This window comes from Lontra canadensis, unplaced genomic scaffold (genome assembly GCF_010015895.1).
Source record: "Lontra canadensis isolate GAN:19392208 unplaced genomic scaffold, GSC_riverotter_1.0 scaffold2, whole genome shotgun sequence".
Taxonomy (NCBI): Eukaryota; Metazoa; Chordata; class Mammalia; order Carnivora; family Mustelidae; genus Lontra; species Lontra canadensis.
This window is the reverse complement of record NW_022630996.1, coordinates 68,058,795-68,085,674: the sequence shown is the minus strand read 5'-3', so window position 1 is coordinate 68,085,674 and position 26,880 is coordinate 68,058,795. Positions and strand designations below refer to the sequence as shown.

At 40.1% G+C, this 26,880-nt stretch overlaps 1 protein-coding gene across 1 annotated transcript in view; it reads right to left on the bottom strand.

Moving 5' to 3' along the window:
* Positions 1–9,237, bottom strand: part of ELAPOR2 (endosome-lysosome associated apoptosis and autophagy regulator family member 2) — a 103,308-nt gene extending 94,071 nt beyond the window's left edge. The window contains exon 1 of the mRNA XM_032876569.1: positions 8,914–9,237. Coding sequence (XP_032732460.1) covers positions 8,914–9,105 — 192 coding nt within the window. The 5' untranslated portion in view covers positions 9,106–9,237. The remainder of the gene's footprint in view (positions 1–8,913) is intronic.
* Between the last annotated feature and the right edge of the window lie 17,643 nt (positions 9,238–26,880).

Genomic DNA, 26,880 nt, shown 5'->3' with positions numbered 1-26,880 from the left:
GAGAAAGCCAGGCAAACACCTGAGTGAAGGAAGGTCCAAGCAGAGCCAAGAGGCAGCTCCTGAGAAAGGAGCTCACACAACCATATTCCACAAAGAGCAAGGAGACTGCGGAGGCTGAATCCAAGAGAAGAACGGAGGGAGCAGTAAGAGACAGGCTTTCTTAAGCTTCACTGGGGGCTTAGTGGATGCTGGACCACACTGGGTCCTGTAAGCCACCCTCAGAGCTTTGATTGGGAATGAAGCCTTCCCAGAGCTCTGAGCAGTACAGTAACACTGTTTTGGACTCAGGTTTTAGGTGATCTCTTACCGCTCTGTTGAGATCAGACTAAAGGAAGTCTAAATGGGAGGTTATAATCCAGGCGAGAGATGACTATGGTGTGGTCCAGAAGGTGAAAATTTCTAGAGCTAAATGTCTTGAAGCAGAGACAAGAATGTCCTATATCCAGACAGACTGGATATAGGATGTGGGAGAAAAAGAAGTCTGTGGAGACTCCCACATTTTATAGGCCTGAGGAACGGGAAGGGAGGAGCTGTCATTAAAGGAAATGGGGAAGGGGTAAGTTTGGGGCATTGTCAGGAGATGAACTTCAGATATGTCAGATATGTGAGGTAACTACCCACGTGAAGACACACAGGCTGTGCTTGCTGGGAATCCAGGGAAAGCTCTGCCCCAGAAATGTCAACCTGAGAGCTGTCCACACGTAGATGGTATTTAAAGCCGAGAAACTGGATGAAATCACCAAGAGTGTGAGGATGACAAAAAAGACAGAAGGGCCAAGGAAGAAGGGCTGGAAAGCCCCAGTGTAAAGAAGTCAGGGAGATGAGACAGAACCAGGAATGACTGAGAAGAATCACCGTGAAGAGAAAAGCCATGGGAGTGAGGTGTGCCAGAAGCCAAGTACAAGTTTCAGCCATGACAGAGCAATCAGATCCAGGGCCTCTGACCAAGCAGGTAAAAAAGAGGAATGAGAGCAGGATTTAGTGAAGAAGAGGTCATTGTTGACCTAGAAGAGAGCATCGTCAGTGAAATGAAGTAAATGACTCATAAGTGAACAGTGGCAGACATTCAAATGATGCACTATTTTGCAATATATTACATATTAAAATATTTTATAACTATTATGGAAATATTTACAAAAAAGTGTTAGGGTCATTGGGAAATGGTTACAACAAGAGAGAAAAAGACACTCTGGGCTTACTTGTAGTTTTGAAAAAAGAAATGCATAAGTAGAAAATGAGCTAATACTTTAATGCGAGATATCTCCAAGTGGAAGAACTAGGGCTGAATTTTTAAATACATTCTATTGTTTTCTAAAATTTTCACCATGCACAACTTGCATAATTAGGAAAAATACTCCTATAAAATACTTTCATAAGTAAACAAATTTCCTTTCCACTTCCTAGCCCTTTTACACTTCAATCCATCCTTTCAGAAACACTGTTTCTTAGACAAGCATAGTAACTACTATCTGGCATTGCATTAAAATTTACAAAGCATCTTCAAATGCATTAGATTCTCCCAGTAACTCGAACGTGGATAAGGCAGGAGTTACTGTCTCCATTTTCAGACAAAGAACGATTCAAAGAAGTTGATTTGCACAAGGTCCCATAAACCAGTGGCAGAGCCCAGATGTGACTACATTCTTCAATCACCTCTGATCCTATGTCTACTATAATAAGAAGACACTTTGCAATTGGAGCAAAATATACACAACAATCTCCTTCCCATAACTAGCAAACATTGGCAAACATTTACGAAGAAGCCTGACCATACTTTCTTAATATTACCATGTTTTTTTTTTTTTTCTATTCCAATGTCTATTGCAGGGAGAAACACTCATTAATTTCCATGAATGCATGCTTCTTTCTTCCCTCAGGCCTCAGGCTCCTAGAGAGGGATGACAATGTCCTCTGCATTCTGTATTATCAGCAGCATTCTGCCTAGTACCTGGTGTGTGAAAGATAACAGAGAAATGCTTGCTGATACATGGTAATGGGAGGTGCTTGTGCTCCATTTGATGTGTTTATTGTAGGAGTTTCAGAGATGCCCTGCAGAAACAGCAAGTCCGCTTGAGTTACAGCTAAGAAGCATTAACAATGAAACAAGTCCCTGGGTTTCAGGCAACTAAACTATATTCCTCACCTTATACCTAGAGCAGTGATTCTCCTACTTCAGGGTACAATCCCCTGGGGAGATGGTTCTAAGACAGACTGCTGTGCAAAGCACAAGAACTTGCATTTCTAACAAGTTCCCAGGTAATTTTTTTTTAAAGATTCTTTTTATTTATTTGACAGAGAGAGGGAGCAAGCAAGCACAAGCAGAGGGAGCAGCAGAGGGAGAAGCAGGAAGCCTGTTGATCTTGATCCCAGGGCCAGGGGATCATGACCTGAGCCAGAGGCAGATTTTTAACCAACTGAGCCACCCAGGCACCTGTTCCCATGTAATGTTAACACTGCTAGTCCTAGGATCCCACTCTGAGAACCACTGACCTAGAGAAAAAAACTTTAAAAGTGAAGGTTTGAATAAGCAATAAATAGTATCCTGAGCTCCAGAGCTATTAACCGAGTTGAGAGTAAACTTCAATATATTCTAATCACTGGGTTTTTATTGCAGTCTTAAATCTGGTATAACTGAGAGAAGATGTCAATTAAGATTAAATGTACTATAAAGATCAATCTCTTTTTATAATGGAAAAAGTGGAGGCCACCCACATTACTTTATTTTCAAGGCAGTGATTAGTGCAATCAGAAAAGATTGTATGAAATTTAAAGAGTAGTATGTCCTACTCCTCTTTAAAGCACCTAAGGTGTCTTAAACATAAAGATATCTAATCACTGTTTGCTGAGTAACATGACGAAATCCTTTCCTCCACGAGCATATCATGGACTTGGGTGGGATGGAAAAGGGAAGGGTGCTCAGAGCCTCTGGTAAAGCACATGGACCTTTACAGGACTTAGAAAATGGTGCACCTTTGGACCTATGAAGCAGGAGAAGAAACTCCTTCCTGCAGATGGACACAGACCTGTGCCAGGATTGCTGGCTGGCCACACACATACTGGAAGGGTTCCACTCTTACCTGTCCCCACTGCTGTGTGCTCTTCTATAGTACACAACCCTCCCATCCTTACAGGGTGGTCCTGAGTGTGTGAAGCACTTGTAGAATGGTAAACACACGCCCGGGAGCAAACGACAGGCTATGACTACAATCCTGAGAAAAGATCCTTTGTCTTTAGCAGTTAAAGGGTTGAGGGGTTAAAGGAGGATACAGAAATTGCTCCCTACCAGGAGGCTTCCTTTGTTTGAGATGTTCTATCACCACCAAGCTTAACCTCCATCCAACAAACTCCCACTCATCCTTAATGTCTGAGCTTAAACGTCTTTTGCTTGGGAATCCCCCCAACCCCAGAGTAGAATGGCCATATACTCCCACTGCACACAAAATTTTCCATCATACCACTATGGCAAACATGCTTAATGGTGAGTGGTGTTTTGATTCTGCCCCCACAAGCCTGTAAAGCTTAATGTGGGCACAGCCATATGTTTTCTTCATTGTTCTACCACCAGTATCTGGTACTTAAGTACACAATAAACATGGGTTTAATACCGAAATAGTACACATAGCTTAGATTCAGGGACGAGAATTATCCATGGTTTCTTCAGGAGGAAGGAAAAGTCACCAAAATTTGACTGGTGTTTTCTGACAATAAGGAATTATTATAAGATCCAAGACACTTCTAAGGAATACTCTATGATAGGCAAATGTGCCACTCTATACTATGCTCTATTTCCATCCCTTGTGCTAAAATATGACACTTCACAGAACTGTCAACTCTTAGTTTTACATTGTAAATATTGATGGTGTGAATACTTGTTCACATTTGCCTAAAACATGAGAAACGGTTCTGAGCTTAAGAGCTTGAAATGGAAAATCACCTCCACAAGCCTCACAGGCAAGATTAATTATCGTAACCGCCTGAAAACGAAGGCTGAGTCCTAACCCCTTTCAAAACAGTGTGACTTTAGAAGCTCTGCCACCCTTACCCACAGCCCATGACCTTTGGAGACTGCCTGCTGAAAGGGCATTTCTCAACTGTTGCCCTCCAAGTCTGAAACAGAAGATAGGGCCCTTTGCCACTCTTCTGATTTGCGTGGACTTGAAAGACCCAATCTCTTACCCAATCTACAAAGGTTATTTAATAAAATTCTCCTCTTATCACTACGCCCACTGCCTCACCTCCCAGTTACTACTCAAGCCATCCCCACCATTCCACAGGGACCACATAGCATTGAGTACCAGCAACCCATAGTCAGATTCAATCTTCCCTTTTTGGTCCTCATCTTATTTGAGTTTCTTTGGCCGAAGGACACTACAACCACCCCTTTTATCCTTCAAAGTCTTTTCTCACCTTCCTCATACTCTGTACAGTCCATCTCTCTTACTCTAGCATTACTTGCATGTTTCCTTTGTGGACGCCCCCAATTCTGCCACAGTTAATGTTGGTAAAACCCATTTTACCCTTTATCCCCTCTGTTCTCACTCCTTGGACGATTGCATCCTATAAAGCAGTTTCAACCATGTCTTTTGTCCAAGTGATTTCCATATCAATACAGACCAGGCCCCTGAGCGACACGGCCTGATACCCAACTCCCTACTGGTCAACTCTACTTGAAGTCAACCTCTCCAGAACCAAGCTCCTCATCTGCTCTTCAAGCCAGGATCTTTCATTTCCTCATCCTCCACATCCACTTACCGTCAATTCTGACCTTGCACCAGCATGCCCTCTTTGCCATCTTCACTGCTCCTCCTCAAGGAGGTCTGTCCTCCTTTACCTGGATTACTGCAACTGTTCCTAGCAGATCTCACCTCTGTCTCCTCCCTGACTGAGATGGATTCTACACCATTGCCAAACTTAAGCGTATTTTGCTGCTCCTGATATTTCCATTATCCCGTTGCTCCCCAACATCTATCAGGTGAACACCAGCTTCTCAGCATACACACAGCTCCCCAGGATCAAGCTTTTCCCGCTTACCTCACAAACTCATCTCTCACTAAGCTCTCCATGCTGTATCCCAGCTACACCCTGTTATAAGACAACAGTTTTATCTCTCTGCCCTTTCTCGAGCTGTGTTCTACACCGGATGTCCTCCTGGCCCACAGGTACACCTGACCTTTGTCTGCTTGGCATATTCCTTATCTTTCAGGTCCCACTCACTTCCTCTATAGGGCCTTTTCTGACCTTTCTCACTGCATAGGACCTCCCCTTTCTTCTCTCATGGCCCCAAGTCACTTCATTGCAATTGTTGACATTTCTGTCTCATCCTTACCCAATTAAATTTTTTTTTTAATTTGTAATTTCACATCACCCAACATGTCACCTGGCACATTCAATAAATGTCTGTGGAATAAAAACTGCTGGCACAAAGGCATCTTTCTCAAGATTCGGAGACTGGTAGAAAATCGTATTATGTAGGATTTCAGAGCTGTGAACTAAGAATCAAGCTATTTTGTGATTTAATTTTCCAAATTTAAATAATGCATACATAATCCACTTAGTTCTGTTCTTTTTACTCTCATGCACTCTATCTTCTAATACCTTACTCCACCTCTGAATCATCTGTTGGCCTTTATCATTTTTTTCCTCTGGCACTCCCATTAAGTCCTATTATTCAATGAGTCAAAAATTCCAGTCCATTCCATTCTTGGATAAGTCTATCCTCTGAGCCTCTGAAATCTCCCCGTAGACCTTTCCTGAACTATCAGGATCCAGGCCTACTAACTCAGCAATAATCAACTCTAACATTTACATAGATTGTTTTCCTTTAATGTATATTAATCTCATCAATTTTTATTTCTATCCTTTTACAAGTAAAACACTGGTGCCAAGAAACCCAGAGGATGCTTATCCTTCCTAAGTTTCCCCACGCATAAGCCTGAGAAATTAATTCTGCACTTTCTGACATCTAGTCTTCGTACTTTTTTCCCTTCAACACCACCAACCAAAGTCACATCCTCTTGTCCTTCCTCTCTGACACACTGACTTTACTTTTTTTTTCTGTCTCCCCAACTACAGCCTTCCTGTTTGTGCTTGTGCTGATCTGATCACCAGCTGAACATTCATTCCAAAAGTTCTCACTTTCTCCCCTCTTCAGCTCCATAATCCAATGACTTGACAAAGGAAGCCATACTTCATGAGTTTCACCCAAGAGTCCCAGTATCTACAAAAACCTAAGTGAAACTTTACCCATAACTCAATTGTCTTTTTGAAGGTTTTTTTTCTGAACTCCAGTGATTGTAACTTGATTAGTCCCAGACCAATTTTCTGTTTCTTTTTCCTTCCCCTGCTTTCTTCTAAGGAGCAAGCAAGGAAAATTGAAGTTTACATAATGTAATCATGTCTACTTTTATAAAAATACTGGTCGATAAGGGTGAAACTCAAACTACTAGGGAGGTGGGGGGAGGAGGTTAGAATCACAGACTTTTCCATCCTTTTCAATATTGTCTCCTATTATTAAGAGGCTGGCCTTAGTTTCCAGCTGCTGACACTCACTGTACTCTCTCACTCTGCTCCGCAGTACACAGCTCTGTTCTGGGGTATGGCATTCACTTCCTTTTCTTTTACTCAATCATGGACAGGGATAAACAGGTAAGAGTGAACACAAAATAATTATTTTATATCTTTGTCCACAAGAGTTGGCCTAGAATTCCACAGCTCCACCTCAAAGGACAACAGACCCTTACCCTCAGAGCCTGGAAAATACCTGCTCCTCTCCCTTTCCTCTTCAAAACAATGTCTTAGAGAAACAGCGATCAATTCTAGAAAACTGTCTCAGCTAGTTAGACCAGATGCGCTGAAGCAGATTCAGCCCCTGTGAGACTGCTTGGCCTCTCCTATTTCCAGAGGAGCCTCTAACTTTCAGTCAGTCATCATACAAGTGTTGTCAGTCATCAGGAAGACTATCAACGCATCCGTGCATCACCATTTCTAAAAAGACAACCAGCCACAGGCAAGCTCAATACGATCCCTCCACAGGAGTCATGCATTCCCACTTTTGGGGGGCAAATTCAAAGGAGACCTCAAGGAACTGAATCACATGCAATTTCTAAAGTCGGAGCAACAAACGAGCTGGGATTAATTGAAGAGAGTGTTCCTGAACTTTGTCATCTTCCTCCTTCTCGTGTCACTATTTCTTTGTTAGGCTGCAGACTCTTACTCTGTTCCTCCTAGGTGTACATGCCTGGTGCGTGTGATCGTCCAAATGATCAGTTTAGTCATAGTGACCAAAAATCATCAGTCCACTGGCCCCAAATCTCACCCTGGCATTTCAAGTAGATCCTTCACTACTAAGAATTAGGGTGACAAAAACCTCAAGATGTTTCATTCCATTTCAGAAGAAGTATGGTGTGCCCATTGAGGCTGGGGTCTGGAAGCAAAGCTTTACATTTGTCAGGTTAGAACAGTTCAATCTGAGGATGTCCAAGAAGCAGCTTTCTGTGGAAAACTGGAAGAATGGATCATTCCCAGGTGAAAGGTAAAGTTGGAGAACACAGATTAAACTACTAATTACATTGATCAACTCCGAAGTTAAACACAGCTGTTTCTTGAGAGCTTGCCCTCATTTCCCCCATTGCAACACTCCCATGCACTCCCACACATGCCTTTGATCTGTTTCTCTCTCATTTCAGTCTGTCCTGGGACTTGTACTATGAGAGAAGAAGATGAAAATCCAAGGATGATGGATGATATCCAGAACGCAGATAATCTATAATTCAAGCCTGGGTGAAATTCAAAAGTTACAGCATCACACACAAAGGAACAGGGTCTGGCCTTTCTTCCCAGAGGGGCTATTGGCTAACCTATTTTTGCTACAAAAATTAAAATGACCCATCACCCTGATTCCTAGCAATCTCCCTAAAAACAGTATCTACTCCCCATATCCTGCCGAACATAATCACTCAAAGTAGGTCAGAAATGTTGCTTCCTTCCCCTCATTGATTTTCGTTAAGAGGCTGCACTTTCTGGAAGACTAAAAGGAAAGATAAACACCCACTACAAGAACCAATGACACCCCCTGTAAATTTTTGGCACCTTAAGTCCAGTTCTCCTAAAAGCGGGAGAAAATCTCATCACCCACAATTTCTTCCTTTTGGCTAGAAGTCAACAATAATCTCGAAGTACAAAATAAACAGTGGCGATGCTTCAGCCAGATGAACACCCCCCAAAAGGAGCACATTCACTCTGTCTTTTCTAATTTTCTAGATCACCAACCTGCCTCTTCCCTAAGTACACACTCCTTTATTCTAATTCATATCCGTATTTTGCCAGAAGGATGCCAAGTGATACCACACAGTGGCTCAGCAAGTCCCCAGGGCCTTATCAGGAAGCTGAGTACGGGCGAGTGGGAGAACGGGGTTTGTAGAGACCCCTACAGGGTCTAGGGGAAGAGAAGGCGACGGAGAAACGGGGAGGAGGGACATGGGGGTGGGGGAAGCGGGAAACCCTCCTGTGGCAACATCTGGCTCTCCAGAAGAGCTGTGAAGGGATGGGTCTCCAAATGCCACTAGCTGGGCTTCCCCAGTCTCCCCGCCACCCCACTTGCTGAAATCTCTGCCAAGGCCCAAGTCCTCAAGCCTGGCACTCTGAAGAGGGCGCCGCAAAGTCCTTCAGAGCCCTCAAAGCGGGAGCGCGAACAGAAAAGCAGCCCCCAAAAGACAGCAAAGCCACACACCCTCTGTCGGCCAGCCTCCCGGGGCGGGCAACTTCATCCCCGCAACACACGAAAGCCCCCGTCCTCCAAGGAAGGCACAAGGCGACGGCAGGGAGGGACACCCGGGCACCCGCCTCGCCCCTCGCCTCCCGCTCCGTCCTCCCCCTCCCCCGCAAACTCCAGGTAAAGGACCAGGTGCGGCTCACCTCCAGGCAAGGAGGAAGCGGGCGGCCGGAGGAGGAGGGGGGCAGGTCCCCAGCCCAGGCCGCCCGGCAGCCGGCGAGCGCCCAGCAGCAAATCCAGGCGGGGCTCCAGGGCGGCGAGAGCCCGCAGCGGGGAGCCCCCGCCCGCCGCCCCCGGCCCCTCCCCCGCGCCGGACCCGGGGCGAGGAGCCGCATCTCGGTCCCGCGGCGGTCCGCCAGCCAGCAGGAAGGCAGCCTCCCCGGGTGCGGCGCGCTCGGCTCGCCGCTCGCTCGCCCCCTGCCCGTCCGCCCGCTGACGGCTCGGCTGCGCTCAGGGCCGGGCAGCCGGCGCCGGTGCTCCCGTCACGCCGGAGGGAGGGACCGCGGGGCGCGGGCGCGGGCGCGGCGCGGGGGCGGGACGCGGGGCGGGGACGCAGGAGCCCGGGCGCAGGTGGCGCGGGCGGGGGCTGCGGCCCGGCCCAGCGGGTCCAGAGGGGATGCGCCGCCGCCGGGCCCGAGGCTCGCCGCGCAGGGGAGGGCGAGAGACGCCGCGGTCCCCCGTGGTATCCCCGGTCCCCGTGGCCCGCCAGGAGGGGCGCTCCAGGCGTGAAGCCAGAGTAAAACACAGGACATCAGGATATTGTTTACCCCGCGGCGGGTCTTTAAAATCTCCCTGCTTCCAGCATCACACACACTCACAGACGCGCCCTAGGGACGGCCCTTGGTGAGGATCCAAGCTAGCTAGCGTCAGAGCGAATTTTGGGGTCATCAGGATCTGCCTAAAATTGCAGGGAGGAAAGGAGAGCGAAATATTGATGCAGCTGGTGACTCAGTTTCCTCACTTCTTTAACGCAGATAGTAACAACATCTACCCTATAGGGTTGTTAGGAGGGTTAAGTGAATTGATGCACCATAAAGCACCTGGGGGAGTGCCTGGCAAGCAGTAGATAGCGATAGGTGTTGGTAGTAGTAGTAAGCCCAAGTACTGCTACTATTGGTGTCATTTCATGGGGAAAAACGTGTAATCTTGGGCAAGAAAGCCCTTTTGTTTCTGGAGGAAGCAGTTTTTCTATACGTACAGTGAACTGGGGTAGTCTTCGTATTTTCTTTCATTGTAAATATACTGAACTGGGTAATGGGCACCAACTGGTGAACCAAATGGGCACAGTGCCTTCCTGTTGTGGGGATCGCAAAGGTCCCTTCTTGCTCTATAATTCTGTGATGATGTAAATTCTCCCGTTGTTCAAAAGAAGTGCCGAAGTTTCTGATACTTGATTACCTGCAGAAAGGTACCTGGCAGACTCATAAATTGACCTGAATTTATCTTTGTCTCTATCTTTAATATTTTTTAATAAACATTTCCACATGGAATGTGGAAGTTTCCCTCTCTCACCCTCTCTCTCATTCTGATTATTATTATAATGTATGTTTATTGTAAAAATCTGGAAAAATTCTTAAAAGTATTAGGAAGAATGTAAAAATTACTAGGGATCCCACCAATAAGACATAACACCATTAATGGTATTGGCATCTTGAAGAATTTCCTTCATGGTCTTTTAACCGCTTGTGTACTTTGAAACTAGAATTGTAATTTTTAACCTGCTTCTCTTCTTCCCTTAACAACACGAATGTTTTCTCAAGTCAGTGAAGTCTCTGACAAAACAGCTTTAATAATTGTCTAACAACATCTACACTTTGGAGATACATAATTTACTATTGGATATTGGGCATTTTTTCCTCAGGTATTTGATGTTATGAATAGTTCTGGAATGATTGCCTTTGGTATATAATCTGTTCACACTTCTACTTTTAATTTTCTATGATGCTTTTCTAGAATTGAAATCATTGGGTAGCAATGTATGTGTATTTTTAGGTTTTGTTTAATAGTGCACAAATTCCCTCCAACAATTTTATATCAATTGTTTCCAGCTGTTTGAGTATTTAACATCATTCTAGATTTAATGATACTTTAGATACTTACCATTTTGGCAAATGGTAAAATTAGAATTTTAGCAAAATGCTAATAAGATAGCATTTCTAAATGTATTTTTATAATTTGTGTCATTGAATAATTTTTCTTTATATATTATTATATATGTTTATATATGACATATGATTATATATTTCCTTCTCTTGTCAGGAAATATAAATTCTTGTGTGAATTTTCCACTGACACTTCGGCTATTTTCCTATTAAAGCTCCATCTTTTTTTTTTTTAAGATTTTATTTATTTATTTGACAGACAGAGATCACAAGTACACAAAGAGGCAGGCAGAGAGAGAGGAGGAAGCAGGCTCCCTGCTGAGCAGAGAGCCCAATGTGGGGCTTGATCCCAGGACCCCAGGATCATGACCTGAACCAAAGGCAGAGGCTTTAACCCACTGAGCCACCCAGGCACCCCAAGCCCCATCTTTTTCTATTACTTTGTAAGCAATCTTTTAAGTTTTCTGTACTACACATTGTTTACCATATCTGTCACAAATACATTTCTGAGTTTGTAGTCTTTTAATTTTGTTTCAGGAGGACTTTTTTGCAAAAGATTGTCATTTTTATGTACTCAAATATAAAATTTCCTTTTGGGATTTCTTCCTTTATTTATCCTTAGAGACACCTGTGCATCTATAGATCCTATAAATACCTATAATTTCTTATTTAGTCATTTTCTTTTTGTATATTTTTATTCTTTAATGCATCCAAAATGTATGAGTCAGATTATATTTTTTCATCTGAGCAAGACTTAACAACATGGCTAATGGTTAGTTTCTTTCCTTGTAAAAATAAGGATTGTCCTATACAATGCACATAAATTAAATGACAATTACAGATTTTCTCGTCATTGTCAATAAATAACTTTTTCACTAACAACAAAGTCACAGAAAGAGAAATTCAAAAGAAATTTTTAAAATAATACCATTTAAGGGGCACCAAGGTGGCTCAGAACACCTAGGACAGTTCAGGGTCTGACTTTTGATTTTGGGTCAGGTCATTATCTCTGACTTCTGAGATGGAGACCCACTTTGGGGCTCAGCCACTCAGCACAAAGTTGGCTTGAGATTCTCTCTCTCTCTCTCTTCTCCTTACCCCGCTTGCCTGTGCACTCTTTCTTTCTCTCTCTCTCTCTCTCAAATAAATAAATAAATAAAATATTTTTAAGAAATAAAATAAATAATACCATTTATTATTGGACCAAAAAGAAGAAAACACTGAGGAATAAACTTAACCAACAGAGTGAAAGACCTGTACTCTGAAAACTTAAAACACTGATGAGGGAAATTGAAAATGACACAAACAAATGGAAAGATATCCCATGCTCATGGATTGGAAGAATTAATACTGTCAAAATGTCCATATACACAAAGTAATCTACAGATTCAATGCAATACCTATCAAAACAACAAATAGCATTAAAATTTATATGGAATCAGAGAAGACCTCAAATAGCCAAAGCAATTCTGAGGAAGAAGAACGGAAGTGGAGGTATCACAATTCCAGATCTCAAGATACACTATAAAGCTGTAGTAGTCAAAACAGTATGGTAACTGGCACAAAAACAAACACAAAGATCAATGGATCAGAATAGAGATCTTAGAAGTAAATCCACATTTGTGTGGCCAATTAATCTATGATAAAGGAGGCAAGAATATACAATGGGGAAAAGTGTCTTTTCAATAAATGATGCTGGGAAAAGTGGACAGCTTCATGCAAAAGAATGAAACTGAACTACTCTCTAATACCATATTCAAAAATAAACTCCCAACTGGATTAAAGACCTAAATGTGAGATCTGAAACCATAAAAGTCCTATAAGAGACCATAAGCAGTAGCTTCTCTGACATTAGCCATAGCAACATTTTTCTAGATACCTCTCCTAAGACATGGAAACAAAAGCAAACATAAACTTTCACACAGCACAGTAAATTGAAAACTTTTGCATAGCAAAGAAAACCAGTAAGAAAGCAAAAAGATAACATGCTGAATGGGAGAAGATATTTGCAAACAATACATCTGATAAGGGGTTAACACCCAAATACATAAAGAACTTCTACAACTCACACCAAAACAAACAACCCGATTAAAAAATGGGCAGAAAACCTGAGTAGACATTTTTCCATAGAAGACATACAGATGGCCAACAGACAAATGAAAACATGTTCATCATCACTCATCAGGAGGGAAATGCAAATCAAAACCACAATGAGATTTCACCTCACACCTGTTAGATTGGCTGAAATCAAGAAGACAAGAAACAAAAGCACTGATGAGGATGTAGAGAAAACACTTGTGCACTATTGATGGGAATGTAAATTGGTACAACCACCGTGGAAAACAGTATAGAGGTTCCTCAAAAAGTTAAATGTAGAACTACTATCTGATCCAGTAATTCCACTACTGGGTATTCACCCAAAGAATATAAAAACACAAATTTAAAAAGATATATGCACCCTTATGTTTATTGCAGCATTATTTACAATAGCCAAGACATGGATATAACCTAAGTGTCCATCAGTAGACAAATAGATTTAAAAAAAAAAAAAAAGGTGTGATATATATATATTTTTTTTCCACATCCTTTTTTTAAATCTCTTTGTAATATTATGGAATATTACATAGCCATAAAAATGATATCATGCCATTTGAGACAACATGGATGGACCTAGGGAAGATTATGCTACGTAAATTAAGTCAGACTGAGAAAGACAAACACCATACGATTCCACTCATAAATGGAATCTAAAAAAAAAAAAAGAAGGGCACCTGGGTGGCTCAGTTGGTTAAGTGTCTGCCTTCAGCTCAGGTCATGATCCCAGGGTCCTGGGATCCAGCCCTGCATCAGGTTCCCTGATCAGCGGAGAGCTGCTTCTCTCTCCCTCTGCCTGGGTTCTCCCTGCTTGTGCTCTCTCTGTGTCAAATAAATAAATAAAATCTTAAAAAATAAATAAAAATAAATTTTATAAAAAATGAATAAACAAACCAAGAGCAGAAGCAGAACTATAAATAATACAAAACAAATTGATGGTTGCCAGAAGGGAGGTGGTGGGCGGTTGGACAAATGGGAGAAGGGGAGAGGGAGATACAGGCCTTTGATTATGGAATAAGTAAGTCACAGGAATAAAAAGCAGAACATAAGGAATACAGTTGATGATATTTTATGAGCGATGTAATTGGACAGATGGTAGCTACAGTGGTGGTGAGCATAGCATAATGTGTAAACTTGTCAAATCACTAAGTTGTACACCTGAAACTAATGTAACATGGTAGGTCAACTATACTCACAAATATTAATAATCATCATTTTCTCATAGCAGTTTTACTTATAGAAAAGATCTTGACCTTAGGTGATTAAAAGCAGCACACAGACTAACAGAGAAAGGAAATTTTCAAGAAAACACTGGTTCCCTTGCACCTTTCTCGAATTTAATATCAGATTATTCAAATGGTTTATGATTATCAGATCAATAACTTTATTTTTAAAACCCTAGTTTTAAAAAAACACTTTAATACAAAATTCTTAATGAAATTTGGGGTGCAGGGTGAGGTTCAACCATGAAGGCTTAAATAACTTAAAGTCACTAGACAGTCATCAATTTACCACTTTCATTTATGCAGTATGTACCTGAAAATTGAACCAAACTTTGCTAATCAACAAAAGTCATTGCTATACCCAAAAGATGCTAAACACATAGATTTTTAAAATTTTTCTTTTTTAACTTAAAGCAGATGGTGGTATAACAACCCTAAATTTCAGAAATTGTCTAAGTACACAAAGGTTAGAAAAAAAAAATCTAAATGAACTCAAGTAACGAATTTTCTAGAAATCCATTTTAAACAGTCAATGAAAAAATTAACAATTCTGTATCTAATTAGCAAAGCAATAATAGTTTTGGCAAATGTACGTTCTGCACTATACACTCAGGAGAAGAGGTCTTTTGTAAATCAATCTAACAATAGACATTAAGTGTCTTTAATGTATTTGTGCCTTAATGCATTAATTTTTACTTTCATGACTCTATTTAAGGAACTAATAAGGAAGGAGCACAAAGTTCTGTATAAGAATAGTCACTATTGTCAAATACAATTAAAAATGAAATAGCCCAGGGGCGCCTGGGTGGCTCAGTGGGTTAAGCCGCTGCCTTCAGCTCAGGTCATGATCTCAGGGTCCTGGGATCGAGTCCCGCATCGGGCTCTCTGCTCAGCAAGAAGCCTGCTTGCTTCCCTCTTTCTCTCTGCCTGACTCTCCATCTACTTGTGATCTCTGTCTGTCAAATAAATAAATAAAATCTTTAAAAAAAAAAAAAAATGAAATAGCCCACATGTCTTCAATAGAGGAATGGTTATATGAATTATGCTACTTCACAAGGTAGAATTATATAGACACTGAAAATTATGTTTCCCAAAGAATACTAAATGAGTCAAGGAAATGTTATCACATAATGTTAACATAAAAAAGCAAAAAGAAACTTTCATAAACAATGTATTCCCAAGTACAGTGTGTAGGTAGGGCAGGAGACAGTGTCTAAAGTATGATTTTATAGAAGGAATATGACTAGAAATAAGTATGTTGACAGTGATAATCTTTTAACATTGGCATACAGATATTTTTCTTTTATTTTTACAGATTTGTTTTCAATTTTTTCATAATTAACATGTATTATTTTCCTAATCAATCAGGCATTCTGATTCTCAGGATCATCTGCTTAGGAGGTTAGTTTTATTACCCTCAGTATTTCTCTTTATTTTTGAAATACTTAAAAATTTAAATTTTTACATTGAACATAATCTTTTACTAGTTTTTAAAACTCCATATTAAAAAGACTGAAGGGGGATGCCTAGGTGGCTCAGTCAGTTAAGCATCGGCCTTCTGCTCAGGTCAGATTCCAAAGTCCTGGGATCCAACCCCACATCGGGTTCCTTCCTCGGCTGGGAGCCTACTTCTCCCTCTGCTTGCCACTCCCCCTGCTTGTGTACTCTTTCTTTCTCTCTGTCTCTGAACAATAGATAAATAAAATCTTTAAAAATATATAAATAAATAAAATTAAAATTAAAATTAAAATACTGAAAGGGTTGTTAGACCAAATTATTCACAACAGAAAATACATATTGGTTCAGGTTTCAAAGAAGAAAGCTGAGGTGTATTAAAAAGGAGTGTGATCCTTAAGCTATTCTTCTACCATAGCCTATATTTTATATATCAATTTTTATCAATTTATATATCAATTTTTTAAATAACTAGTAAGGGAAGAAGAAGGGGGGTTGGGAAGGATAAATGGAAAGGATTCAAAACGGAACAAAAAAATTATTCAAAAAATGAGAAATAGGTCATATGAGGAAAGGCTAAATTAGGGTGTCTTGATTTATTGTCTCTAAGTCCAGAAAGACTTTTACCACTGGTACCTATGTCCCTTGCTCTCCATTTCCTTCAAGGATCAAAACAAAACTATTTTTAGTAAAAGGAGGAAATTTTTTCACTTGCAGTTGAACCTTCTGTGAGAGGTTGTAGAGATATTAAATAAAAAGATTGTGAAGTCAGGCAAACCCGCATTTAAAAATCAAAACTCCATTGTTTGCTGGCTTCTCCCTACACACCAGCCACACTGGCGTCCTTGCAGTTCCTTCAACCTCCTGGATGTGCTTATACCTTAGGGCCTTTGTATTTGTTGTTCCTTCAGCCCAGAATGTTCCTTCTTCTTGAGGTCCTCACTCAAATGTCATCTTCCCAGTAAAGACTTCTCTGGCCACCATTTCTAACATCCTTGACATTCCCTATGCCCTTTCCTTGCTTTACTTGTCTCCCCAGCAGTATCATCATCTTGCATGTTGCCTATTTTACTTACTATTTCTCCTCACTAAAATGGAAGTTCCATGAAAATAGGTTTTGCTTTTGCTTTTATTTTTTTTTAGATTTTATTTATTTATTTGAGAGAGAGAGAGAGCACAAGCAGGAGGAGGGGCACAGGGAGACACAGACTCCCCACCAAGCAGGGAGCTCCATGCGGGCTTGATCCCAGGACCTTGAGTCAAAGGCAGATGCCCAACCAGCTGAGCCACTCAGGCACCCCATGCTTTTGCTGCTAATTGTTGTGTTTCTAGATCTAGTACATAGGCACTCAATAAACACAGGTGGCATGAATGAATGCATTATTAGATGACCATAAGCGAGAGAAATTCATTTGTTACCATTAATATGAAATCTTTCAGATGCACAGCAATTAATTTAATAGTTTCTAAAAATTATCCAAAGATGAACTTGAGGGGAATCCCCAAATTCTCAGTTGAGAAACAAAGGAGGAGTCTCCAATAACGGTATCCACTTTATCCAGTTTAAGGAGAAAGGAACTTATTACACAGTATTGGCTACTTTGCAAAATTTCCTGAGGGACCAGGGAAAAAAGCTTGGATCTACACAGCCAGGAGACTCACAGCTATGAGTGATACCCTACCATCCCATAACACGACTGTGGTGGAAACCCCCTGCAGCCTTCACATACCACTCAGCACACAGGATGCTTAAAAACTCAACATCAAAAAAAAAAAAAAAAAAAAAAAAAAAAAAAAAAAAACCCTATACACCAAAACCTCTGTGCCTACTAGAGCAGAAGACAAATGCCCGTGTTGCCATGTCAGCTGGAAGAATTAATCTACACTCACACAGCTGCTATCTCACATGGCTCACTCCCTCCTTCCGAATCTCATGTGAGGATATTCCCTTGGCAAAATCTAGTTTTAATGTACAATCTGGTTACAAGGGAGTCTTGGGAATGTTTTAGCTAGCTGTCCTTCCTCTTTGTTTCAGGAAGGCAGGCTAAAAGTAGGACAGATTGGGTAAAAGTGAGTCAAAGTATATTTTCCACAGCAGTTCCCCCTCCTGCCACACAACCTACATAAACACTCTCATCCCTACATTAAAACTTCCATCTCTGAGGGATGTTCATTGCTCTTCTAACTCAGGGACGATCCACACCTTGATATCTTTAAATCTATCAGATAAATTACAAAGTTAACTACCACCAATCCACCATATATTAAAAACTGGGCATTACTATTCAGTAATAAAAAGAAATGAACCATTTTTTTTTGAAGATTTTATTTATTTGACAGAGAGATAGAGAGAGAGGGAACACAAGCAGGGGGAGTGGCAGAGGGAGAAGCAGACTCCCTGCTGAGCAGAGAGCGATACAGGGCTTGGTCCCAGGACCCTGGGATCATGACCTGAGCTGAAGGCAGACGCTAAACGATTGAGCCACCCAGGCTCCCCAAAGAAACGAACTACTGAAATCATTATAACTTGGATAAATCTCATAGGCCTTATGCTAAGGGAAAGAAGCCAGGCTCAAAAGCATACATAGTGTATGATTCCATTTATATGGCACTCTCAAAAAGACAAACCTATTGTGATAGAAATTAAATCAGTGGTTGTCAGGAATTACAGTGTTAGTAGGGAAATTGTGACTTAAAGGAATAACTCAAGGGAGATTTGCGGGGAGTGATGAAATTGTTCTGTATCTTGATTGTGATGGTGGTCACACAAATCTACATATGCATTAAAACATAGAATTGCACACCAAAAAAACCTCAATTTTTTAAATATTTTTATTGATTTGAGAGAGATGCAGAGAGAGCACAAGTCGGGGGAGGGGCAAAGGGAGAGGGACAAGCAGACTTCTCACTGGCTGGGGAGCCTGAGACGGGGCTYGATCCCAGAAAACCTGAGAACATGACCTGAGCTGAAGGCAGACACTCAACCCACTGAGCCACCCAGGCACCCCAAGAGTTGTTTTTTTTTTAAATACCATAACCCAGTGACTACTGAAGTTAATAACCACTAAAGTTGACAATAGGTTAGGTTTTGTAGACATTAGATACTTAATAATTTTGGGGAAAAAACTAGGGAAACAGGAAAAACAATATGGAAAACACTATATTATTATTATATACTCATATTTTCTTGTTTTTGTATTATATACAAAAACAAGAAAATATGATCAGGGACAATAATTTTCATTTCTGCAATTGCTTCAACATTACCTTTGGTATTGATGACTTTCTTCACATTCCCTTTGTGCTCAGACGGCAGTTCCGCAGTCATGGTTGTTTGGCGCAGCAATCCAAAAGTAAATTTCTGAACATTCTGAAACTTGGTGACCCTAACTACATGGGGTCTTCCATTAACTGTTATCATTGGCTATTACAATACTAGGAGGCGTTCCAGAGGCATTCCTGAGCTCCATCGCTGAAAATCATAGTACACTTTTTGGGTTTTTTTTTTGCCTCCTGGCTCTGTTGTCAGGAGGAGCCCAAAAAAGGCCACAGGGGTGTCTTATCATGTCAACGCCCAGTTCAATTGTCTCCTCTGGCAGAATACTTCTCCACTAAATACCAAGACCTCCAAATTAGCAGAATCTAAAGGAATGGACTTGGGAAGGAGAAGTTTTTGCTTTGTTCATTCAGTGTAATGAGAAATACTACCCCCACTTCACTCATAATTTCTGGACCAGGGCAGTCTGGTTTTGGAAGAAACAACATCATATATTAGTCACTAGTTCAGAGAACATGCTTTATCCTGATGGACCATGCTGACGTCAAAAGGTACTGTCTCCCAGTTGACACAGTAAATCACTTCCTTAGGTCGTTCTGCTGTGCCGTAAGCCAGGCGCTCTGGGTGAACATTTTGTGGAAATACCCGCCACGAGCACTGGACTTAATTATTTTACTGTAAAATGAACTTCTTGATTAAAAGCAATATAGTGTGAGAAAGCAATATTGTATTATGTAATCCGACATGATGTAAATAAGGCATTAAGTCAACAGAAGCAGCATACTAGACCAAGAAAATAAACAATCCAGATTGTGTATTTCAGTAAGGATAAAACACTGTTCGTTCTATAATGTAGGGGACCCAATATAATCAGCGACAGTGAGGTTGGTCCCCCCATTATATCACACAATTTCAAGAGCTCACTATTGTTCTCTACTGCTGGCAGATTGAGCATTCACCCATGGTAGGGATCCAGGTCAACCTTGGAGACAGGCAGTTGATTTTTTTATTAAGACATGAACAATTCTTATCACTGCTGTGATGGACCATTGTTTATGAGCTCACGGACACAGTAAGATAACCAGCCAAAGGAGTTGACTGACATGAGCAGAGTGAATCATCTGGTTCACCTGGTTATTGAGCATTTGGTAAAAATTCACATGAGACATTAATAGTCCTAGCCACTAGGCTCTTTCCAAGAGACTGATTTACATAATTCTCAATCCTCTTTATCAGCAAACCTCCGATCTTGCTCCTCCCAACTCCTTCACCGTATGCCAAATCCTTCACTGTGACCCGTGAACTGGTGCAGATTAGAGATCATGTCACCTTCTTCCAGGCCATGTTTACCATGAGGTTGTATCTGTTGGAAAATTCCCTTTTCCATTGTCCTTCAGAGCCACATATGATTTATTTGTTAATCATATAGAATTCTTCAACACTAAGGCCAAGAGGCGTAATCTAAAAATCAAAGAAAAATTAAACCACTTGGAAGCAGACTCTTATGCCAAATGAGGTAGTAAATGTCAATACAACTTTTTCCTACGAGACTCCTTGTTCAAAGAATTCTCTGCAATAACAAGCTTGCTTATGAATCGCATACACAATATTTGCATGCCTATTAACTAATATTGACATTACTTGGGACAAGACATTGCTGGCTCATAAAGCTGAGCCATCAGAAATCCTGTGACCTGACAATTCTTTAACCATTTTGTCAACTTCCCTCTTTTAAAAAGAAATGCAAGTATGATTGGCATGTGCAGATTCTGCAAATCCATTCACCCAGATAACGTAGATAAGAGCAGTGAAGGAAATAAATGTTAGTCCTGAAAGGTCAGGGATATGCAATTCTTACTTCAGGTGAGATGCTTCAGTCAAATAGTTTTTTGAAAGAGAAGACTGGGTGACTGGACACAGATTTTTTAAAAGATTTTAAATGTTAAGCACTGTAAAGGAGTCAACAGCTGCAGAACCACAGAACCTTAAGAGAGGATTGGCCTTTAAAGATCACTGAGCCAAATCCCATCTCAAATCCCTGAATCCCCGAATCCCTGCAACTCTCCATCAAATGACTTTTCAGACCTAAAAAAAAAACTTCTGTCAAGAGCCATCACTCCTTTCCCAGGCAGGCATCCTACCTTGGTAGAGCTCTCCCAGGAAGAAAGTCTTCAGGGGAACAAAAAAAACATGTCTCACTGTCATAATCCTAACTCCAGGGCCCACACAGAGCGAGCTTTGTTCCTCTTCCCATGAGGACCCTTCCAACAGCTTCCTCCCATCACAATCTTCTCTTCTTCAGAATAAACATCTCCAGTCGCGGCCATCATTTTGCACATCATTTGATTTTTTTGTTGTTATTCAATTTTCCAAGGTTCCTCTTAAAAAGTATACATTTAAAGTGAAGTAATAGCATAGATTCCATCCATAATAGAGTACAAGTATAACTTCCCTTATTCTAAACAGGCTATAGTTCTATTTTTGCAATTTCATTCCAGGTAGACTCTCTGCAAGTCATATTAATGTTCCCTGTAACTGCTACCGCTCATTAGGGGTCACTACGTGTCAAGCACCTCAAAGAAGGCCTCACATACGTCATCTCACTTTTTTCTCTCGACAACCACCTCTGAGGTAGGTACTATTTCTATCCCAATTTTCAAAAGAAGAAAATGAGGCTTAGAAAATAAGGCTTACAAAGAATAAGTATCTTACCCAAGTTTAGATACCCTATAGGTGACAGAATTCATTGGGGTTTTTTGAAAACCCCAATGGGGGGAGGGGCAGAGGGAGAGAGAGTCTCAGGCAGGCGCCCCGCTGAGAAGGGAGCCCTACTCAGGGCTTGGTCCCACGACCCTGAGATCATGACCTGAGCTAAAATCAAGAGTGGAAGCCCAACCCACTGATCCACCCAGGTGCCCCATAAGTGGCAGAATTTGGATTCTATCCCAGGATTTCTGGAAAAGTAGTATCTAACACCTATTGAGAACTATGTGCCAGCACTGTTCCAGCCTTACCTCAAACTGTTAAACCTAGTATTATTATTCCCATCTTACACATAGGGGAACTGAGGCTGAGAGAGGTTTAACAAAGTGATTAGAAATTAAAAACTAGCTTATCCGAACAGGATTCGAGATTCAGGATTTTATGTTTATCTCTTATAAAATTTATCTTACTGGATTCCATCCATCCCTCTACTCTGTCAAAATTTTTTAGAGATACTGATTTGATCTGAAGTATTTTTATACTTGCTACTTTTTTATAACCACAGTCTTATGAGAAAGGTTTCCATGTATTCAAGTTACCAACAAATTACACTACACAGAATAAGGCCTAGGAAAGGGTTCTCTCCAGATGCCATCAATCCATTCATCAGACCATATCCACCCAGTCATTCGACCTCTGATACACTAGCTAATCTAGGCCATATTTCTTCATTTTTGTCCACAGGAATACAATGAGTTTGTTAAGTGTTCTACTGAAATATAAATTTGTTACCCTATCTCAAGCTTAGCAACCCTTTCAAGAAAGAATATTATATTCGTGTGAATTAATTTAGAAATAGTAAATCCATCTTGGATCTTAGTCATTACCATTTTTGCTTTTAAGAATTTATTATGTTTTCTAAAACAAAACACTAAATTAAATATATATTACATTGCTTTCATGCTCATGGTACTATATTTTTATTCACGTAATTGGAGACAGCCCTTTCCCCATCATCAAAATGCAATTTGAGTTCCAGTGTCTTCCCACTCAGTCTTCTGAGTTGATTTTGGTCAGGCAGTGTGACAATATGTTGCTTTTTATAAATCTAAGCTTGTGATCTTGGCTCTTGGGCATCTTTTAGATTGACAGTATTATTTTAGGGTTTTGTTTGCATTTCTTATTTGGTTAAGCTGATAGTTTCACTTTTTCCTTAATTGAATTACCCGTCACTGTAAGTGAATTATCTTCTCTTGAGAGTCATCCAGAAGCTTTTGATAGATAGATACTTGCTTGGCACCTGAGTAATAATCCTTTAGGACCACAAATCTGTCACTCAATCTTTCCTGGCTTTGAAAGGCCAGTAGATCTGGCAGTTTTCTGTTACCTTTGATTTCATTGTTCACTGTTTAATTGTCCTTCTTTGTATAAAATAATGTTTTCTTTCAGTTCTGTGTTACACTGTTGTGTCTTTTAAACTTTTAAAGCACCATTACAGATTCAAAACTTAATTCACGCTTTGAATCCTACCACATATGACTGTGTCATCACTCACAAAGATAAGGAGCACTAAGACGAGTAGGAAACGGGGCACGTTCTTTTTTGACATGGCTGTTTAGGGAACACCCAGATTTCAAATATGTCAAAATATGAAAAACAGCTACTTCCGAAAAGAAACAATAGTTATGCTAATTATTGAGGAGTTCAGGTTATAAATTGCGCCCATATTTCAAAGCAGTACAAAACAGAATTTTTAAGCATTTTTCTGTCCTCCATTCCTTATCTACAACCTATAACAGAAGATAAAGTTGTTTGGTTGGAAGTGATTAAGGTCACATATCTAATATTATGAATGCTTTGTATTACATGCTATATATTTTTTTAACTGAATACCAAATTTGCCCCCATATTTTTGTAAATCTGGTAGCCTGTCCCAATTAGCTTTATCTTAAATATATCTGTATGGGACGCCTGGGTGGCTCAGTTGGTTAAGCAGCTGCCTTCGGCTCAGGTCATGATCCCAGCGTCCTGGGATCGAGTCCCACATCGGGCTCCTTGCTCTGCAGGGAGCCTGCTTCTCCCTCTGCCTCTGCCTGCCATTCTGTCTGCCTGTGCTCGCTCTCTCTCTCTCTCTCTCATAAATAAATAAAATCTTAAAAAAAAAAAAAAAAAAAAAAAAACTTTCTTAAAAAAAAAAAAAAACTTGCTTAAAAAAAAAAAAAAACAAATATATCTGTATGGTTCTTAGCCCTCTGAGAGATACAAAAGTTCACTTTCCTTTTCTAAAATATGGAATTATTCAACAGAGCTTAATAACTGCACTACTAATGTAATTCTTACTATACCTCTGAGAGAAAATGCTGCTTGAGATAGATTTGGAGCAACTTTCATTTGTAATGTTAATGCATTTTGCCTGAGAAAGCCTCAGATGTGTCACTTCCCCACAAGCTGGTCAGAACCTAATGAGGTTTTGGTACTGGAGTGGAGAAAGACACATTCTCATTTTTCTTTCTTCCTTTCTTTTTTTTTTTTTTTTAAGATTTATTTATCTATCTATCTATTTATTTATTTATGACAGAAAGAGATATCAAGAGAGGGAACATAAGCACGAGGGAGCTAGAGAGGGAGAAGCAGGCTCTTGCTGAGCAGGGAGCCAGATATAGGGCTCTATCCCAGGATGCTGGGATCAAGACTGGAGCGGAAGACAGACTCGACAGACTCTTAACGACTAAGCTACCCAGGTGCCCCTTACACATTCTCATTTTTCATCTCAGTTCAGAAATAAAAATTACATTATCCATTTGTAGTATGTCTATTAATATTCCTTTGATAATTTTATGATCCTTAGCATTTTTAAGCAGACCTTGAATTTTGATATCACAAATCCTAATTGGCATTTAATGATTCTTTTTCTTATTAGCAAAATGAGTGGACCTAAGAAATTTATAGGGATGCTCTGTTAAACTAATATCATGACCAAAAAAATAAGATAAAATGATCAAAACTGTTCGAGTAAGAACCAGCCCAGTAAAATGAGGGAAATATTCGTTCCTAAATATTGTGTCCTTAGAGTTATAACTTGGGCTTGAATCTTAACTCATGGAAGGAAATATCAAGACGTTGGTTCAAACCTATTCAGAAAATAAATATTTTTTATTCTAAGCAATGGAAGTAATTATGTAAATAACATCCCACTATCCTCAGGAACCAGAATAAAATATCCATATTTTGCTGTCTGGCACTCCCATACTTCAGCGCAGCCTCTTTTACCCCTGTTTATTTATTTTATATATTTGCTTTATTTTTTATTTATTTTCTCACTATTATGTTCCATTAGCCAGCATATCATACATCATTAGTTTACCTGTTTATAATTGCAAGAGATTAACTGAGTAAGTCTTGATTCCACTATCAGCCTCCCATAAATTACACATTTTAAAACTATATAAAACTGAGAGGTTTATCTATTAATAACTCAGTCCCCCTACTAATTTAAGTTCAAATTGCTTGGCCTAGAATTCATGGCCCTTCACACTCTGGCCTCAGCCTGACTTTCCCTTCTTATCATTAACCATTTCCTTAAAGTCATTATGATCCAGTCAAGCATATAGTTATCCAAAATCATTCCATGCTTTTTTAACTCTACACCTTTTTTCAGGCTCTTTGGTCCTTCTACCAGGAATGAAAGGCCATTCATCTCTCTCTCTGTCTATCCTATAGATTAAGATAAAGTATCACTTTCTGCAGTGATTTGTTTCAGTTCCCCAGTTGGGTATGAGTATTTAGTTTATATCACTTTTATGGAATTTATCATTATATCTATAAATGATATAAACAATCTCTAAAGTCCAGGGACCATTCTGTATACTTACTGATCTCCTCTGCAGTGTAACACAGCACCTCACAGAATGCCCAGTGAATATGTATAAAAGAGTGAATAATTGAATAAGTGTTTAGTCTCTGATCTTATATTTATACTATGTATTATTCATAAAGATACCCCCATTCTTTTCATACCAATGCAACTTTATTATAGGGATAGTTATTTTCAAAGACCCTAAGAAATCCATTTTCCAGTAATATGACACACTTGACACATGACCAACCCTCCCACTAAAAATAACTAAAATAATTTTTAAATTTTTAAATACATCCCTATATTAGCAAGAGAGTAAGGATGCTCAGAAACCAAAAACCAAATGAATATAGGAATCCAGAGAAGTAACCTGAGCTTTGAATCTGGCTTTCACTTTGAGGACATTTGCCTGTGAAGGTGAACTTGAGCGTCTGTATTTATAGGTAACAGGAGACAAATCCTAAGAGGCACCTGACCAAGATGAGAAATCTAACAGGAGATGCCTTAATAAATCAGGTACCCCAGAGCCTAAACCCTCAAGGTATATGTGAACTAAAAATAAATCCAGAAGACAATCAGGAAAATGGCTTATTATAAAATGTGGTATTAGGTAGAAGGAAACATTAAATTCTCCCTTGGAATTCCTATCCACAAGCTGGCCTTCACCTGAGCTCATACTACCTGGGAATATCAAAAAATAAAATGAAATAAAAAATAAAAAACAAAAAATCCTCAAGCAAGAAAATCTAAAGTGTTTCTATGTTGGTAGCGTTCCCCAATGTTTGGCAAAGCAAATGCAAATAGTCACTGGAGGTATAAATTGCCAATACAGGCCTCAAAAAGTTTGAACAGATAGGGATGCCTGGGTGGCTCAGTTGGTTAAGCATCTGTCTTTGGCTCAGGTCATGATCCCAGGGTCCTGGGATTCACCCTGGCATCAGGTTCCCTGCTTCTCCCTTCCCCCCACCCCATACTCTCTCTCTCTCTCTCTCTGTCTCTCAAATAAATAAATAAAACATTAAAAAAAGACTAAATTGGTTTTAAAAGAGACAATGAGAGAGAGAGGAAGGAGGTAGGATGGAACTAAATAGGACACTTGGAAATTAAAAATATAAAAGTTGGAATTAAAAACTCAGTGAAGTTTTCTTTCCCCTTTTCCTTTCTCTTATTCCAGCCCAACAATTCAGCCTTGGCTTTTTTTTTTTTTTTTTAATTAGCAAACTTTCTTCACCCAATTTACCAAAAAAACTACCACTAAACATCATACTTAATAATAAAAAACATTCCATTTGAGATCAAGACAATGACTAGAATGTCCACTTTTTCTCAACTTCGTGTTGGAGTCTCTAGCTAGTATCTAAAGGGAATAAAGGAAATAAACACTAGAAAGATGGGAAGAA